The sequence below is a fragment of the Bison bison genome, unplaced genomic scaffold (assembly GCF_000754665.1).
Source record: "Bison bison bison isolate TAMUID 2011002044 unplaced genomic scaffold, Bison_UMD1.0 scf7180017864213, whole genome shotgun sequence".
NCBI lineage: Eukaryota > Metazoa > Chordata > Mammalia > Artiodactyla > Bovidae > Bison > Bison bison.
In genome coordinates, this window is record NW_011494785.1 from 6,355,302 (window position 1) to 6,373,414 (window position 18,113).

The 18,113-nt window shown below is 52.0% G+C and overlaps 1 protein-coding gene across 1 annotated transcript; it reads right to left on the reverse strand.

The window, feature by feature from the left end:
• Positions 1 to 7,831: 7,831 nt before the first annotated feature.
• On the reverse strand, positions 7,832 to 18,104 carry ANKRD54 (ankyrin repeat domain 54; the record flags this gene model as incomplete). The annotated part of the gene is made up of 8 exons (XM_010845222.1): positions 7,832 to 9,159; positions 9,475 to 9,582; positions 9,728 to 9,852; positions 9,925 to 9,972; positions 10,452 to 10,523; positions 11,204 to 11,302; positions 15,924 to 15,971; positions 18,041 to 18,104. Coding segments are annotated over 8 exons (639 nt in total), but the record flags the coding sequence as incomplete, so codon positions are not given.
• Between the last annotated feature and the right edge of the window lie 9 nt (positions 18,105 to 18,113).

Consider the following 18,113-nt stretch of genomic DNA (forward strand, 5'->3'; position numbering starts at 1 on the left):
CGCTGGCTGCTCCGGGAACGCCCGGCCTCGCGGGAGGCTGCCGGCGGGCGGCGACTGGGGCGGGGAGCGGGGTTCGGAGCCCGCAGGTGGTGGAGAGGCGTGCAGGGCCCTACCTGTCTGAGTACCAGAATAAACCTTGTCTGCCTCCGCTCTGCCGGGTGTCCATCTGTCCTTCCTCTTCCCCCAGGGCCGGACCGTACTAGGGGATAGGGCCAAAGCCAGGAGCCCTCTGAGGAGCAGTGGATACTCAATCCATGGAGTGGACACCCTTGGACGGTGAAAATGATTCCACGCAGCCAAGCGCAGGCCCCCAGGCCCCAGACTGTGTCCATAGCAAGTCTGGCAGGAAGGAGGGTAGCCCCTCTGCCCATTCTGCCAACTCTGTTAGCATCTTGGAAGCCCTGCTTCCTCTACCAAGCTCCTTCTCCCTTCGAAGCGCTGTCCTGAGTAACTTAATAGTGTAGTGGTAGTCTTGGTCGCTCAGTCGTGTCCGATCTTTGCGACCCCAAGGACTGTAGTCCGTCAGGCCTCTCTGCCTTTGGGATTTCCCAGACAAGAATACTGGAGTGGATTGCCCTTCCCTTCTCCAGGGGATCTTCCCAACCCAGGGATCGAAGCTGGGTCTCCTGCATTGCAGGCAATTTCTTTACCATCTGAGCCATCAGGGAAGTCAGAGTAACTTAATACTAACAGATACAAAATAAATATAGCAAATATTTATTAAGCACTTCATATGTATCCCATGGGGCTTCCCTGATGGCTCAGCTGGTAAAGAATCCTGCAATGTGGGAGACCTGGGTTCCTTTCCTTGGTTGAGAAGATTCCCTGGAGAAGGGAACAGCTACTGTGGTATTACATTCTTCAATCTAATTACAGTTTTGCAAGGTCAGATATCATTCGTTCCTCTTTAAAAATGTAGACATCAGGAATCAGAGGGGTTTAGTGATTTGCCACGTAACTAGTGTTTGGGAGAGTCTGGATTCAAACCTACTGCTGTTTACCTTTTTCTACTTAGAAGAACCGACTTCTCCACCTCTGGGACCTCTGTTCTCAGATCCCATGGTTTCCAGTGTTTTTCTTGGTTCTTCCTGATTCTGCATCAGCTCTCTTCCCCAAACCTATAGCTCCCCATACTCAACTGGCTGCCCTGAAACCGCAGAGGGCCCCTAGCCCCCTGCTATAGCAGAATTCTGTTTCAGTACTCAGGACAGCGGGTCCTGATGGGCATGCCCCAGGCATCAAGTCCTAGGTCCATTGCCTGACCCCAACCTCTTGCTTTATTCCTTCAGTCACTTAAGGCTCCTGGCTCAGAGGAGACATTGAGCTGCACTCAGACCCCAGCTGGCCTTCCAGCAGCCCTGATTACCCTGTGGCACCCTCCCTACCTGGCCCTACACACAGCTGGCATAGTCTGTGGCTGTGGAAACCTCCTAATTAAGCAATAGATCAGTCTCGATGGTTGTGGAGCTGCCCACTTCCTCCTTCACCGTAAGCCAATATTGTTTATTAGCTTCTGGCTGAGACCTTCCAATTCTCTGTCTCCCCAGCACACATACCCCAGCTGCTGGGCACCCTGGAAAGGCCCTCCTTGACACTGGGCAGCTGCTGAGACCTCCTCACTGCCTGCCACCTGCCACAGACCCAGGGATCAGAGTGGCAGTCAGCCTTCTCAGGGGGAGGCTGAGAGCCAGCTGGGGAGCCAGTGCTGCCAGGGCCCAGCACCAGGGCTGACACCTGGTCCCGGGCTGTTTCTCCCCGGTCTCTGCCAAGATGTCCCTGACTGACTCAGGCTGCAGCAGCGGGAAAGTTTCCTGGAGGGCAGGGGCTGTGATGCTGCCACTTCTGCAGCCCCCAGAGTGGCCTCTGTCTCCCACGGCCATCACTCACACCTCCCCTGCCTCATCCGTGCCTCGCACCAACAGGCAAAGGATATGTCCTCCATTTGTGGAAGTGAAAACTGAGGCTCGAGATGAGGTACTTGATCATAGCTAAGTGGCAAAATTGAGGAAGAGCCAGGATCCTAACTGGGCGAGAGGAATGGCTCTCAGGGCAGCCTGGGAAGTATTGGAAAAACATCTAAGAGCATCTGACAGGGTTGCTACACACGACAATGGTGAGAGCCCGCAAAGTCAAAGTGCAGAATAAAATCTTGCAGGGTGGCCATGCCATGGTTGGTCCAGCCACCCAGGTGGGCTGGTGCTCCTCCACAGTCACCTCTGTGGGCACGGACAGGTGACAGACTGCAAACAAAATGGACAAGCGCCCAGCCAGGGAGTGACAGAGCCAGAGCCTGAACTTGAATGAAACTCCAGGCCTGGGGGAGGGGTCCGTCAGTGAAAGCCCTGCATAGTGGCCTGGCAGAGGGACACTCGTACAGCCCAGACCCTGGCTGGACCCCGAGGCCTCCTGCTTCTGACTGCTGCTTCTGAATGGGTCTCCCTGACCCATTGGAGCTAGATAAAGAAGCCCAGACACCCCGACTAACGGAGGGCCATACAGCCTGGCCTAGAGTAGGCGGCTGACATGATACATGAGGACAGAGGTGCCAGGGAAGGCAAAGCATGACCCTTTCCTCCTTTATCCCTCAAACATTTGAATGCCTGCCTTAATCTAGCCCTCGAGAGGAAGTCGGAGATGACGTGAATTTGGCCTGACCCCTGCCTTGCGGGAGCACTTAGTCTAGCTGGAGAGCCAAAAACCAAAAGAAGAAAGGATAGCACTGTGTCATGGGGCCATAACAGAAAAGTACACAGGGCCCAGAGGAGGAAATGCCTGCCTTCCTTGACCAGTCCAAGCAGGATACCCAGAGGAGATGACGTTTAATAGGCATTTTTCCTGGGAAAAGGTGGGATGGGCCTGCCAGGCAGAGCAAAGGCCAGGGCAGGTACAGGTAGGAGCAGTATGTGGGTTTGTGTAGCTGAAGCAGGGTTGGATAGGGTGGGGTAGGGTCTGGGGAGGCTGGGAGGGTGGGTGCAGTGAGGTCACGTGTGCCTCCTAGGTCAGCTGGCGGGGGGCAAGAACTCCATCCTTTCAGGCAGGCAAAACCTTCCTGAAGGTTTTCAGGAAGGGAGGGGCCCACTGTTGCTGTGTAGAGGCTGGGTTGGAGGTGCCAGACTGGCAGCAAGGATCTAACCCAGAGGCTGTTCTGTGAGCCGTGGGCCAGGAAAGCTACCACCAAGGGCTTGGCCTGGGGCTGGGACAGTATTTTTGCCATGGATTTGGCAGGAAGACTGATGGCCTGATGCTGGGCTTAGGCTCAGCCCCTGAAGCTCCTAGGTCTGCTTCAGGAGGCTAATGAAATGTGTGGAAGAGCAGATGATTGTAATACTTTGGTGGAGAGAGTTGAGTCCTGGAGGACCACAGGCAGGCAATCGGGCTGTCCAGAAGCTGAATGAGCCCCAGCCACTGCCCCTAGGGCCCAGGAGAATCCACCTGACCTGAGCCTCCTATGAGGTCTCAGGCCAGCCTGGGGGTCAGGATGGAGCTCCTCTTATTTGGAAGGAGATTTGAATTATGTAACTCTCTCAGCCTCCTGTTTGTACCAACCTGTTAGGATTGACCCTGCAGCCTTCAAGTCTGAATACCTACTCAATACAGAGTTCTGCAGGAAAGCAAGATAGAAGCATGGGGGACTGTGGGAGCCCAGAGGAGGGTCCTACCCAGCTTGGAGAGGCAGAGAAGATTTCCGGGAGGAGCTAATGCCCAAGCCAAGCCCTGAAGTGCGAGTCAGTGCACATGTGGAAGGGGGAGACGGGAGAACATGTGCACAGGCCACCTGGAGTCCTCCACCTGACGCAGGCACAGCACGACACGCCCAGGGTCTGGGACAAGGTACAAGGGAGCCCCAGCAGGAGGTGAGGTGGGAGAAGTTGGGGGAGGCAGCTGCAAAGGATTCTCTAAATCCTGTCTGTAACCAAGACTGAACTTTGTCCCGAGGGCAGGGGGAGCCATGGAAAGATTTTGAACAAAAGAGTGACTGGATCAGATACACTCTTGAGGGAATTCTTTCTGGCTGCAAGGTAGACTGTACCTGGGGAGGGAGAGCAGAATGAAGCTGAGGGTAGGCAGACTAGTTAAGAGGCTGGTGTGAGAACCCAGAGAGATGAAGGTGTCCAAGACATGGCAATGGGTAGAGAGACATGGACAGATGGGACAACCACATACAAGGTACAATTGTTGGGGCTAAATAGTGATTAAATGTTACGGGGTGGGGGAAAGCGATGTCCCAGATAACGCCCAGTCTTCTGGCTTAGGCTACAGGGAGTGGCAGTGGGGGGATGTTGAGCTCGGTGGGAACCCACTGAGACAAGGGGCCTGGGGACATGGTGAGGGTGTCTGTGGGCAGTGGTGAACTGGGCGCCTGCTGTATTTCAGACCTTGTACTTGGCCCTGGAAGGTGTGTCTCATCTGCTTTAGAGTTTGGATTTGGAGAAACTGAGGCTCAGAGAGATTAAGTCACTGGCCCAAGATCACAGAGGTAGTCCCAGACAGTGCTGGGGTCTAATTCAAGTTGGTCTGATTTCAGTTTCATGGTCTTTAGGGAAGAGAAGAGGCAGATAGAAGTTTTTTTTTTTTTTTTTTTAAGGGGAGGGAGGAATTTGAATGTGCAATGGTGACCCCCACCGCCAGCCCACCCCAGGTAGCAAATGTAGCCAAGGTGAAACTCAGCCCCGGGGAGGGTGGGTGAGGTGAGGACCTTGGCACAACCGTGTTAACCAGTCTCTCTCCCTGCCTCCGGCTGACAGGAACAGCACCATCTATCAACTTCAAGGTGTGTACCTGGGGACATAAATACCAATTAACCACCCCAAGTTCCCCTATGAATGAACATTAGTCCTCAGCCTGGATGCAGGGCTCATTTGCAAGTTGCCGGCTGGATCCAAGATGGCATGAGGCCAGAAGGACCGGCTGTGGGGGTGGAATTGTTTCTGGCTTAAGAGGACAAGACTGATTTATTGAGGCATCTGCTTGGTGCCACCTTGCTTTAGCAGCTTGGGCTCTGCGTAGGGGTGAGACTGAAGCAGGGGGAAGGGTTGTAAGGAGGGGTTGAGGGACAAAGGGGTGCCAGCTGGGAGTTCCTGGGGGTGCTCTGGATGGCTGTGGTTCTGGGGAGGATGCTGGACTGGGCATCTGGTGGGCCTGCCAGGTCAACTCAGAGAGGTGGCACAGTGCAGGGGTCAAGGCACGGACTGTGAGCCACATCACCAGGTTTGAATCCTGGCTCTTGCACTTTACAGCTGACCTCTTAGTACTGTGAACTGAGCTGCCTGAGCCAGGCTGCAAGGTAGGCACACCGCCCCGGGCTGCTTTCTGGCTGCTGCCACCTATATGAGAGGTTTCCAGGGCTCTCCCGGGCACATCCTTGCCTCCCTCAGAATCACAATCTGAGACTTCTCTGGTGGTCCAGAGGTTAGGATTCCGAGTTTCCACTGCGGGGGCCGAGGTTCAATCCCTGGTTGGGGAACTAGGATCCCACAAGCTGCATGGTGTGGCCAGAAAAAAAAAAACCCCAAGAACCCTCACAATCCAACTCGATTGTGGAGGAGGCTCAATTCATCTGCCTCTGCCCCCTCTGGGCATGCTGATGGCCAAGGGCATTTAATAAACGTGCCATCCTCCCCAGCTTCCAAAGTGGGAGAACGTCACTAGGCTGGCATGGGCCAGTCATAGAGACAAGGGACTACTCTGGGTCCTGGTCTGGGGCTTTGGGCAAGACTCCTTTGCTTCCCTGAGTTTGTTTCCTCAACCGTCAAGTGAACTGATCATATCTCCCTGCATGTACCGAGGCCTCAGTATTCACTGGAGAGTCAGCATCAGGGGCTTTGGGCTCTCATTCCCTATAGCTGGGGGGAGCTGGGGACTTTGTTGGATTATCCAGGTATGTATCAGTCCAGCGTCCTGTCCTCCTGACCCTGGCTTGGGCTCAGCCTCTGAAGCAGCTGGGGATCTGGTAGGAGGGGGTCTTTTCCCCGGAGCTCATGGTGATTGCTCTGGGTAAGGACGCATATGACCTTGAGGGTGGAGGTGAGCCTGCCTCACCTGCTTTCTGTCACCAGGGCAAATCTTCTGACCTCAGGATCTCTGCAGCCTGGTCTCATCTCCCTCTCTGGCCAGCCCCTCACGCTCCTGGGCCCCACGTTTCCCATGCCATCTCCTGGTCCCACAGCCAGCTAGTGTCCGTCCGTCTACCAGGCCTGGCTCATGCTGTTCCCAGCTCTCTGACCACCTCAGAAGGCCTATAATAGTGTGGGCAGCCACCAAAGATGGGCAAAGACCACTCCAGACCCAGCTCAGTCCCATGACTCTGCCCTGTCTTCTCTTCCCTTGCTGACCAGGTGCAGGCCTCGCACACCAGGCACACTGCACCACGTGCTCAGCGAGGAAAGGGCCCGCCCCTCCCCACGTGGGGAGAGAGATTTACTCAGTAAGGTCCACGGTGTCTACTGTGTCTTACAAACACTGGGGAGATCGGCACTTTGGGAATCTTGGCAGATATTCCTGGGCTCGGCTGGGTCACATGCTGCTATCTGACCTCCAGCAAGTTACTCTCTCTCTGAGCCTCAGTCTTGTGCATCTATAAAATAGTGAGCAAGGGTGCTGGCTAATCTTTGACTGCAAACACTAAATCAAAGGGCTTGTATAACAGGCCTGCTGGCACGTAGCAGGAGCTCAACAAATGTTGTGGCCCTCAGTTTTAGGAAACTGCTTCTGAGAAGACTCGGACTTCAGGCATGGTGGAAGTATGAGCTTTGGGGGTGAGTCCAGGTTCCACCCCAGCTGCCCCATTGGGTCACTCTGGCAAACCTGCCTTTTCTTACCCATCCGAAGCAGCAGGAAGGCCAGCTATCTCACAGGATGGCTGTGAGAACCCGTGAATACCCTTCTCCCAGCATCACCACCATCTGCATGGCAGGGATTTTGTGTTTTCTTCCCCTGCTGTGTTCCCACCTGGAGCCCTGGTGAGTGTAAAGCAAGTGCCCGAGAGGTATTTCCAACGTGAATGAAATGGGAGGTGTAGAGAAGAGGACCCTACCCAGAAGGTGAAATCAACAGACGTGGATTTTTTCTTCCTGCCACCACCACCCTCCCCACTGCTTCCCTCACAAACTCGGTTATTCCTGGAGCAGCCAGGGAGAGAGCTGACTCCTGTGTGGGCAACCTGTCAGGTTCTCCATCTCGCCCTGCCCAGCCCAGCCCGCTCAGGGCCCACATGCGTGTTTGTTTCTCTTTTTTAAAATGTTTACTTATTCATTCGGCTGTGGCATGCAGGATCGCTACTGCATCCTCTGCCCTCCTCTCTCCCCAGTCTTTCCCCAACCCTGGCAACCCAATGGGGCTTGCAGTTTCTCCTCTCCCAGGGCCCAGGAGGCAGCCGCAGGCCTGAATATCACATTCTGCCTCCCCAGAGGTCCTTTCTTCTTTAGGGTCTGGGGAACTGCTAGGTCCCATGAGTTCAATTCAGATCTGATCAAGCTGGGATTTGGGAGACCAACTCCCCTCCTCCTGAAAAGCAGCCAGGACTCGAGTCTGGCGAGAGGGAAAGCGGGGCAGAGCAAGAGCAGAACCAGGACTGACAATTTGGGAAAAGTCTATCTTGACTCCGTAGTCAAATATTTTCTGGGAGACAGCTGGGTCTCGCAAGCCTTCCGTTCAGGCTTCCCCGCTATGGCAGATCCCTGCCAGGAGGGGGCGCTTCCTTTTGCATCTCTGAGCCCCAAGGGGAATGTCGGCTTCTGCCAGGGTAGAAGTTGCCGGGTTGTGTGTTTTTGAGCCTTCACTAGAGTATTAGTTTCCCTTCACTACTGCAACAAATTACCACAAATCTAGTAGCTTAAAACAACACAAATTTATTCTCTTACAGTTCTGGCAGTCAGAATTTGAAACCTGTATCTCTGAGCTAAAATCAAGGTGTCAGCAGGTTGGTTCCTTCTGGAAGTTATGAAGGAAGAATCCATTTCCTTGCCTTATTATTATTATTTTTTAATTTATTTTTTGGCTGCACTGGGTCTTCACTGCTGTGCTTGGGCTTCAGTAGTTGCGGCACACAGGCTTAGTTGCCTGGAGGCATGTGGGATTTTCCCAGACCAGGGATCAAACCTGTGTCCCTTGCATTGGCAGGTGGATTCCACTGGCCCACCAGGGAAGCCCTCCTTGCCTTTCCCAGCTACTGGAGGCCGCCTCATTCCTTGCCTCGTGACCCCTGCCTCGCGTTACTCGTTTCTTGATTGGTCACCTTGTCCCCTACTTCCTCTCTGAGCTCCTGCTTCCTTCTAATAAGGATCCATGTGATTACATCAGGCTTGCCTGGATAATCCAGGATAATCGCCCTGTCTAAAGACCTTAGCTTAATAACATCTGCAAAGTCCCTTTCATCATATAAGGTGGTGTTCACTGGTTCCTGGGATTAGAATGTGGCCATCTTGAGGGCCTCTCCTCGCCTGCTACAACTAGGCTGCAGAAAGGCTACACCTTCCTGGTGTTTCTGTGATTGGGCAAAAAAGGGCTGGGGATTTCTGCTTTGGGTTCAGCTAGGTCCTCCCTAACCTTGTATTTCTAAGGTCTAGGCTTCACCAACCCCCTCACCCCTTCCAAACCAAAGAAACTAGCTGCCATGTCTCCTTGCAAGTCCCGTGACAAGCCTGATCTAAGTGCTGGTGAGAGGTGCAGGGCCAGCCAAGAAGCCCCCTAGGCCAGAGGGTGCCTGCCCTAAGCCCACCTGGCTGGCTGCAACAAGCCCACGGCTGGGAGGGGACTCAGAGGAGGGTCTGGGGCCTGCCGAGGGCACCAGGGAGGCTGTGGGATGAGCAAGGCCTGTGAGGAGAGTGCGTGTCAAGTCAGCCAGGGCTGAGGCGTGGCTGTGCTGCTGCGGGAGCCAAAGGAAGAAGCTGGGGGCTGTGGTCTCGGCCCACGGACATGACAGAGACTACAGCTGGGAGCAGTGCTGAGGTCAGTGAGAGAACGCCTCTGCCTCCCAGCAGCTGGGATGAGGCCTCGGCAGACGGGGTCCCAGGCGCCAGGCCTTTTCTTTGTAGCGAGAGGGCAGCAGGCAGGGCAGGGGAGGCAGCAGGCAGGGCGGCGCTCTTGCTACCTCTTCTCCATGTTCTGCATCTGCAAGCTGAGGGAGGTGAAGCTGGCCAGCAGGTCGGTCACTTCGTCCACCTGTGGAGGAAACCAAGGCTCTGTGATGGGGTGTCCCAGGTCTCCCCCACAGCACCACAGGCACAGAGGCAGGCACGGTCTCCCCTCCCAGGGCCTGTGAGGGCTTCACCCTGGACTATGGAGCAGCTGTCCAAGGGTGAATCCTCACTGACCCAGAGAGAAGGACCCAGGCCGCTTCCAAGGAGGTGGACAGAGGCTCTGAGGCCCACAGAGGACGGCAACCAGCAGCCATGCCTCTCTCTCCAGCCTCAGAGCGGGGACCGGCTCACTCTGAGGCTCCTGCCAGGCCCTGGTCTGGACCGCAGCTGCGCTCACCTGCTCGCGGGTGCTCGTCTTCTGGAGGCGGGTGCAGAGGTCATCTAGCCGCTCCCGCTGCTCATGCCGCCCTAGGCGCTCCAGGTACTCCCTCAGCATCTGGATGATCTGAAACCAGAGGGCAGGCTGAGGGTGTGCCCACAGGCACAGAGCAGCCTGAGGCTGCTGCCCAGGGGCATGCTGGACCAGGTGTCGGCTGGGGTCCACGTGAACCCTTAAGTCACCCACTCAGTGCTGCAGGCTCAGCGCTCACCTGCTTCACCTCCAGCCGCACGGCTTCCAGGCACTGGGAGTGGCCTTCCTGCAGGATGTTGAGCTTGGACTTAGCCAGGTGCAGGGGTGTGCGGCCCGCTCGGTCCAGGGCGTCTACCCGGGCCCCTGGGGGGACAGACAGTGGTGAGCATGCTGAGCAGGGGGAGGAGGAGAGAGGACGGGGAGGGGAGCACTTACCTCCTCGCAGCAGCGTGGTGATGACAGGGGCGTGGTTGGTGCAGGCCGCTGAGGAAGGAGAACAGGGACTGAGAGCCCAGGACCGCGGGGGGCGTGGCCCTGGGTGCCCGCAGGAGGGAGCAGGACTGTCTCTCTCAGGGTTCAGGTGCTAGATCACACCCCGAGAGGCATCACTGAGGCAGCAACTGGGGGGATTCAGCGATCAAACCCAACTTCCTCCCTACACAGCTGGGGAAACTGAGGCTGGGAGGCGGGACCCGCCTCGCCAAAAGCCATGATGAGAGTTGGCCACAGGGCGGGAACCTCCCCCGGCAGAGCTGCTGCTGAGCCAGTTCAGGTTGTGAAATCAGCTCTACTTGGGGCACAGCCAACCAATAGTGGATGGGGTCAGCCATGTACACAGCCCAAGGGGAGTACGGCCCTGGGGACTCAGGCTCTCCCCAGGGGACAGGAGAGCCTGCTGGGGGCCTGCAGGACCCTGGGCTCTCCATCAAAGGAGCCTGTCTTGGCAGCTTCCAGGCGCTCACCCAGGTGCAGTGGCGTGTTCCCCAGCCCATCTCGCTGGTTGGGGTCGGCTCCGTGGTCCAGAAGCAGCTGTACTGGAAAAAGGAAAGCCCCAGAGGAGCCGCTGGGGGTGTCTACTGGCAGCATCCTAGCCTCCATCCCTACATGGAACACTGAAAGCCAGTACACTGCCCAGTGCAGTTTCACTCCCTTGCTCACTCGTGAGGCCTGTGTGCAGGACGCTGAGCACCATGAACTAAGGCTTCTGGGAGGGTCCCTGAGCCTGTGCAGGTATACGGGACTGAGATTTTAGGGTTAAAGAAAGTTCTCCCAACAGCTGTGGCTGCTAGTGAAGGTTCTTAAGGGGCATGAGACAGGATGCCGGGCACTGAAAAGATTCTATATTTTGATCCAGGAGGTGGACACAGCAGTGTATGTACATAGAGACTTTACTGTTTGCAAGTTATACCACATCCTAAAAAGACTTCTGGGAAAAAAAAAATTGGGTTTGGGGGCGGGCTGTCCCACTGCTGCCCTTAGCACTGAGTAAATGTTGCCTGAATGTCTGGAAGGTCCGGTCGACCTTGGGGTCGATCTCGTTCTTTCCCCAGGTGAGCCCACCTTAGCCTGGCAGTGCCAGTTCCACAGGCCAGAGGCGTGGGAGGGTCCAGCCTTCCTCGCCTCCAGCAGCCCCCCCCGGCCGTGTGCTGTTCCCCAGTGTCTCTGGAGGCAGAATACTCACCCAGCCCCCCTCCCCCACCTCCCCAGGACTCACCAATCTGGTCGTTGCCATTGCAGGAGGCAAAGTGCAAGGCAGTCCGGCCCTTGTCGTCAGCTGCACAGGGGTCCGCGCCTTCCTCCAGGAGCTGCTGCACTGGCACCGCCAAGACAGAGGGAACAAGCAGGGAGAGTGGCGGCGTCAGCCAAGCTGCAGCCCCGGGGGTGGGCAAGGGTCCTCAGGGCCCCTTCCAGCAAGGCATCCATAATGTGTGGGAGAGCTAGTCCCTCCAGGATGCGGCCCCTGGAGGACTGCCATGACAAGGGACTTGTTCTCCTGAGGGCACAACTGAGCACCATGGGTGCTGGGTGCTCAAGTACGTGTCTTGGGACAGAGCATCACAGAAGGATCTCGGCCCTCAGGGTCAGGAATTCTGGAGTCATGGAAATCCCCAGTATTGGTTTTGGTCCTGCCCCTCTACAGGGGCAGGAGTCTGGCTACACATCCACCCAACTGGGACACATCTGTGGGCTGACACTCACTTAGCTCCCAAGAGGCAGCCCTTTAGAGTAGACAGAGCCTGGGCTCTGCCATGCAGACCAAGTCCCAGACCGAGCTGAGCAAAAAGGAAAGGAGTTCATTGCCAACAGCATGCGGCAGTGGGCAAAGCTGGGCTGGGAGCAGGAAGGCCAAGATTTGGGCCCCCATTCACCAGCAAATGGGAATAATTTCTGCCCAGTCAACCTCTAGAGCTGCCATGATGAGAATAATGGATATGAAAGTCCTTTTCTGAAAAGTCTGGAGCCACTGTAAAATGGGAGGCATTATGTATTGCATGCCCATGTCCAAACTGAAATGTAGAAATTGCTGCCAAACATCATTTTAGAGCAAACAGTAGAATGCCCTCGCAATCCCCCAGCGAACCTCTCAAGGACCCGAGTCCTTCCAGGCGAAGCCCAGATAATCTCCTGCTCCATCAATCTCTCCCATCTCCTTAAGGTGAATGAGCCCCTCTGACCCTCACATCTCTGTGGTGCCCTGGTCATCCTGCTGCTCTCACATTAACATGCTGAGCTCTTTCAGAGTAACTGCCTGTACACCAAGCACCAGCCAGGCATCAGCTGCCTGACTGCCAAGACCCTCAACCACTCAACATGGTACCATGTCCATGCTACAGACGAGGAGACAGACTCCAACCCAAGCCACCAGGAGGGCTGGGATAGGAACCCAGGTTTCTCCTGCTCAAGAACTTTTACCTCTCTGACTAAACACATGACTTCCGTTTCTTTGGGTTTTTTGTTTGTTTTTAGAAATGGTGTCACTTTATACGCTTCTTCTCCAGCTATACTATAGGTTTTTATTTTGTTTCTTAATATCCTGGATGGAGATATGACTTGACCTGTTTCACAAATGTTGCTGACTGACTGCATAAATGAATGAATGGTTTGGGAATGAATGAATGGGAAAGGTTTATAAGAGTGGAAAAGAAGGAAGAGCTTCAGGTCACCTCGGTGTTCATCAGTGCAGTCACCAAAAGAGAGCCAGCATCCCTGAGATAAAGTAAATGGTTCTATTTTTGTGATCTGTACAGCTAACAGTCTTTTCGGAAAACACTTTAGCAACACCTATCAGAAGCCATCAAGACACACGTATCCTTTGATGTAGAAACCCCATTCCTAGGAAATTATCTTAATAGTGAAAAACCAGTGTGCAAATATACGACTAACTGAATAACTCTTGCTTTGTCCCTTTGAAGGCATCGTGTGCATCCATTACAAACTGTGGTTTCAGCTGGGGAATGGAATTACAAGGTAATTTCTGCTTTTTACAAGCTTTACACAAATTGTACAGCTATGTATTTATTCTATAAATAGGAAAGATGGCACTTCTGTTTTGAAAAAGAACAAATGGTTATGAAGACTATGGGAAAGGTTTATGATACATAAAGCATTAAGCAGGCTGTAAAATTGTGTATACAGCACAGTCTACAAGCTCATCAAGAAAATTCCTCTGTACAGGAAAAAGGACAGGAAGGATATTCACCAAAATATTAACAAAGATTAGCTCCTTTGCTGACATTTAAAATGTTTTTCTTGTATATTTTTCTAATTTTTAAAAGATTTTAAATGCATATATCATTTTCACATTTAAAATCTTTTCAATGGGACTTTCCTGGCAGTTCAGTGGCTAAGACTCTGAGCTCCCAACATAGGGTGCCCAGGTTCGCTCCCTGGTCAGGGAACTAGATTTCACATGCTGCAGCCAAGAGTTAACATGCCACAGCTACAAGATCCTGCAGCTAAAGAGCCCCCATGCTGCAACTAAGACCTGGTGCAGCCACAAAAAAAAAATCTTTCAAATGATTATGAATTCACAGAAAGGTACTTATAATTTAACCATAGGAGGGCAGAAATTTTACACCCACTATAATTGCTAACCTATACCAAAAGACCCAACAAACATGAAGCAAGAAAACAGAATGCTAACCATACAGTAAAAAGGAGTGAAAAAGCTCAAGTACAGCCAGTTTTGCTATCAGAGTCCTGCAAGAGCCTGATGGGTGTGTCACAGACTCTGAATGGAAAATTACAGCATTTCCACCAAAATAATGAAACTACCATGTGGACACCTGATTCAAGATAAGCTAGACACTGGCTAATGATTGTGAAAGCTGATAAACATCTTTTACTGTTGTGAAAAGGAAAAGATAAGCTAGACATAAACTCACAGGCATAGAGAACAAACCAGTGGTTACCACTGGGAAGAGGGGAGGCAATATAGCGGTGGGGAAGTAACTATTAGGGGCAAACTATTAGGTATAAAACAAGCTACAGGGATATATTATACAACAGGGGGAATATAGCCAATATTTTGTAACAACTATAAATGAAGTATAACCTGTAAAAATTGTGAATCACTATACTGTACACTTGTAACTTATATAATATTGTACTTCAACTATGCTTCGATTTAAAAGAGAGAGAAAGTAAACCTATTAAAAAAAGGTAAACTAAAAATAAAATAAAATTAAAAAAAATTTAAAAAGGTAAACTAGACTTTCTGTGGAAGGGAAGTATAATTAGAATATTCTCTGGCCATACACTAGAGGTATTAAAAAGAGAATATATCATTTTTCCTTGAAAAGCCATATAGGTTACCACCCAAATATTCCACAATATTAAAGTTCATGGAAGAGATGAAATTGGAGAGCGCTGAAAAGCCCTCCAGTTTCTAGGCCTGCTCACTATGCTCTGCCAGGGATAAGGGACCCACTCAAGGCCCAGCTCCCTGAGGGGAACAACCTCCTCTCCATGCCTGCTCTCCTATCCATGGCCCTTTATCCACACTTATATTTTATCTGTTGACCACAGCATCGCACTCTCAAAACAGAATGATGGCCACGTGAGATACGGCAGAAGCACAACACCCGAAGATGCCTATGGCTAAACAGCCAGAATTTATGGATAGGCTACCTTACATAGCAAAAGGGACCTCACAGACAGGATTAAGGTTAGCAACCTCTAGCTAGATTATTGGAGAAGGCAATGGCACCCCACTCCGGTACTCTTGCCTGGAAAATCCCATGGACGGAGGAGCCTGGTCGGCTGCAGTCCATGGGGTCAAGAAGAGTCGGACACGACTGAGTGACTTCACTTTCACTTTTCACTTTCACACATCGGAGAAGGAAATGGCAACCCACTCCAGTGTTCTTGCCTGGAGAATCCCAGGGACGGGGGAGCCTGGTGGGCTGCCGTCTATGGGGTCGCACAGAGTCAGACACGACTGAAGCGACTTAGTAGCAGCAGCAGCTAGATTATCCTGGATTTTGCAGGCCCAATCTAACACATGAGTCTTTAACATCAGAGAACCTTTTCCCATTGGTAGAACCAGTGTGCGGACTCAGTCTACTATCGCTGACTCTGAAGATGAAGGGAGAGGACTACGAGCCAAGGAACGTGGGCAGCCTCAGGAGCTGGGAAAGGCAGGGAAACAAATTCTTCCTGGAGCCTTCGGCAAGAAATACAGCCCCACTGACACTCTGATTTCAGCCTGATGAGACCTAAGCTGGACTTCCAACCTTCATAGTTGTATGATGACAAACTGGTGCTGTTTTACACAACTATATCTGTGGTTATTTGCTACAGCAGTTACAGAAAACCAATATACCACTTTTCCCTGATTCACAGAATGAATTAAGTCAGTGGATAAAATTAAATCTTTTTTTTCCCTATAACTTGTCTTGTACCTTTGATGCTGCTACTGCCCTATCAGCTAGTAAAGGATGAAGAGCAACAACAACAACAACAAAAACAGAGCCGTGTCCTGCTAGGAGCCCACCCCTGCCTTTCAGATGTTCTGTCAACTTAAGTTTGAGAACCCCACTACCACCAAGCCTCAGGGAGCAGCGGAAGGGCTCTATGCAGATGGTGGCTCTCCTGGCGGTTCAAGTTGATTGATTTTCATTCCTTTTAGCCACAAGGTCCCAAAAACTCCCACTCTGCGGCTGGGTGCCAGGGATACAAAAGCTCCCGCCATGAGGGGGCTCACAGGGTAATAAACACTCTGACACCAGTAAGGACAGGGTGGCAGGCAAGCGTGGGAAGAGTAAGCATCTGCACCAGACTTGTCATCTGTAAGACGACAGCAGTTATACAATAGATACAGTGGTCCCAGGGCTGAGCTGGCAGAATTCAAGCACTGTCTTCCCAGGTACTGGTGATGTGGACTTTTCCTTCCCTGACCAGACCACGGAGCCAGACTCACTCTGCACACTCACCTGTTTCCACATCGTTGGCATTGGCTGAGTCCCTCAGCCTTTTCAGAGCTGTGAAGAGAATAAGAGTGCCAGTTAAAAAAACAAACCAAAAAACCCAGCAATGGCCGTGATGAAGCAGAAAGTGATGGCTTCCTGGGAACTTCCTGGCAGTCCAGTGGTTAAGGACCCATGTGTGTGTCGCACACAGCACTGCCAAATGGGAAAAAAAAAAAAAAAAATCTAAAAGGAAAGAGAGGTGCCAGGATATAACCAGGAGAAACCTGAAATGTGACACAGCTCGTGCAAAAGCCACATTTTGTAGCAAATCCTCCAAGGCCTTTGCAGCCAGATCTTGGCTCTGCCACTTGGTGACCTTGAACAAGTTAATTAAGCCCCTGGGCTTCAGATCTATCAAGTACAAACAAGGTTGAGCTCTGTCCTGACAGTCCTAACTTGTTGCAAAAATCAAATGAGATGATTTACACAAAACTCTTTGTGAGCTGGTTACACATATAATCTTATATTCTCCTTCAAAACAGGCCACTCCCAAATGGCATATTTAAATTTGATAATTCCCACAGAGAAACTTTTTTCTCCACAATGACACTACCTCTATATTAAAGGCTAATAGAAAGCAATACTTTTATCATCAGAGAAATGAACAAAAATTACAATTCAGATATATGATTCCTTACATTCATACAGCACTTTCAAATTCTCAATTAATCCTCATAACACCACTAAGATATGAGTAGGTCCTAGAGGGAATCTAAAAGTCCCCATTCTTAAATTTTTCAGGGTGTTGGTTTCCATGGCATCCATAAAATGTAAAAGAAATATGGAAGAAGTACCAGAGCAGGAGTTCTAACACCAGCACAACCAACTTTTACTGATGTGACTTCAGTCAGTTCAGTTCAGTCGCTCAGTTGTGTCCGAATCTTTGCGACCCCATGAATCGCGGCATGCCAGGCCTCCCTGTCCATCACCAACTCCCGGAGTTCACTCAGACTCACGTCCATCGAGTCAGTGATGCCATCCAGCCATCTCATCCTCTGTCGTCCCCTTCTCCTCTGCCCCCAATCCCTCCCAGCATCAGGGTCTTTTCCAATGAGTCAACTCTTTGCATGAGGTGGCCAAAGTACTGGAGTTTCAGCTTTAGCATCATTCCTTCCAAAGATGGAATGTGACTTAGAGCAAGACAGTTATTTCTCCAAGCCTCAGTTTTATCTTCAGTAAAGTGGGAACAGTATCTGGATCTTGATGAGTTATTATGAGGATCAAAAACCGTCACAGGGCTTCCCTGGTGGTCTAATGGTTAAGAATCTGCCTGCCAATACAGGGGACACGGGTTTGATCCCTGGTCCAGGAAGATCCCACAGGCCTCTGAGCAACTAAGCTCATGCGCCACAACTATTGAACCTGAATTCTAGAGCCCAGAAGCTGCAGCTACTGAAGTGTGTACCTAGAGCCCATGCTCTGCAACAGGAGAAGCCACCGCCAGGAGAAGCCTGCGCACCGCAGTAAGGAATAGCCCCCACTCACCATAACTAGAGAAAGCCTGCGCTCAGCAAAGACGGCCCAGCAGAGCCAAAAATAAATAAATCTTAAAAAGAAAAGAAAATGACCACATTATCACTCAACATTGTCTGGCACACGTTGATGGCCAAATATTGACTATACATTCCCTACTTTACCTAACTCTTGTCAACATTCCTGTAAAGCATACCATTCCCATTTTACAGATAAGAAAACTACAACTGAAAGGGTCTGTAGTTTGCCTAAGGCCACCATGAGCTAGAAAAGTCCAACCCAGGTCTGTGCATTTAAAGAAGCTGGTACGACTTGGCTCTGATACGAAAATATTCTCCACTACCCCATGTATTATCTACACCTGGGGCTAGGAATCCGTTTCTACTCAGGAACTACCCAATGTGAAAAGCCTCCGGGACTGTTTCTGAGCAGGAAGACTACTTTTTTTGTTTTACACTCATGGTCCTTAGCAGTCATACGACTACTATTCCTACTGGAAGGGGACTCAGGGGTCACTCCAGGTCCGTAGCGCAGACGTCGGAGGACTCATCCTGAGCGGGCTGGAGAGATCAGCCGAGGCCAGCCCCGCCTCCCGCCGCGCTCCTCACCGTGCACCTCCTTGCCAGTGGGCCCGAGCCGGCGGTGGGGCCTGGCGGCGCGCCGCAGCCAGATCGGAAGAGC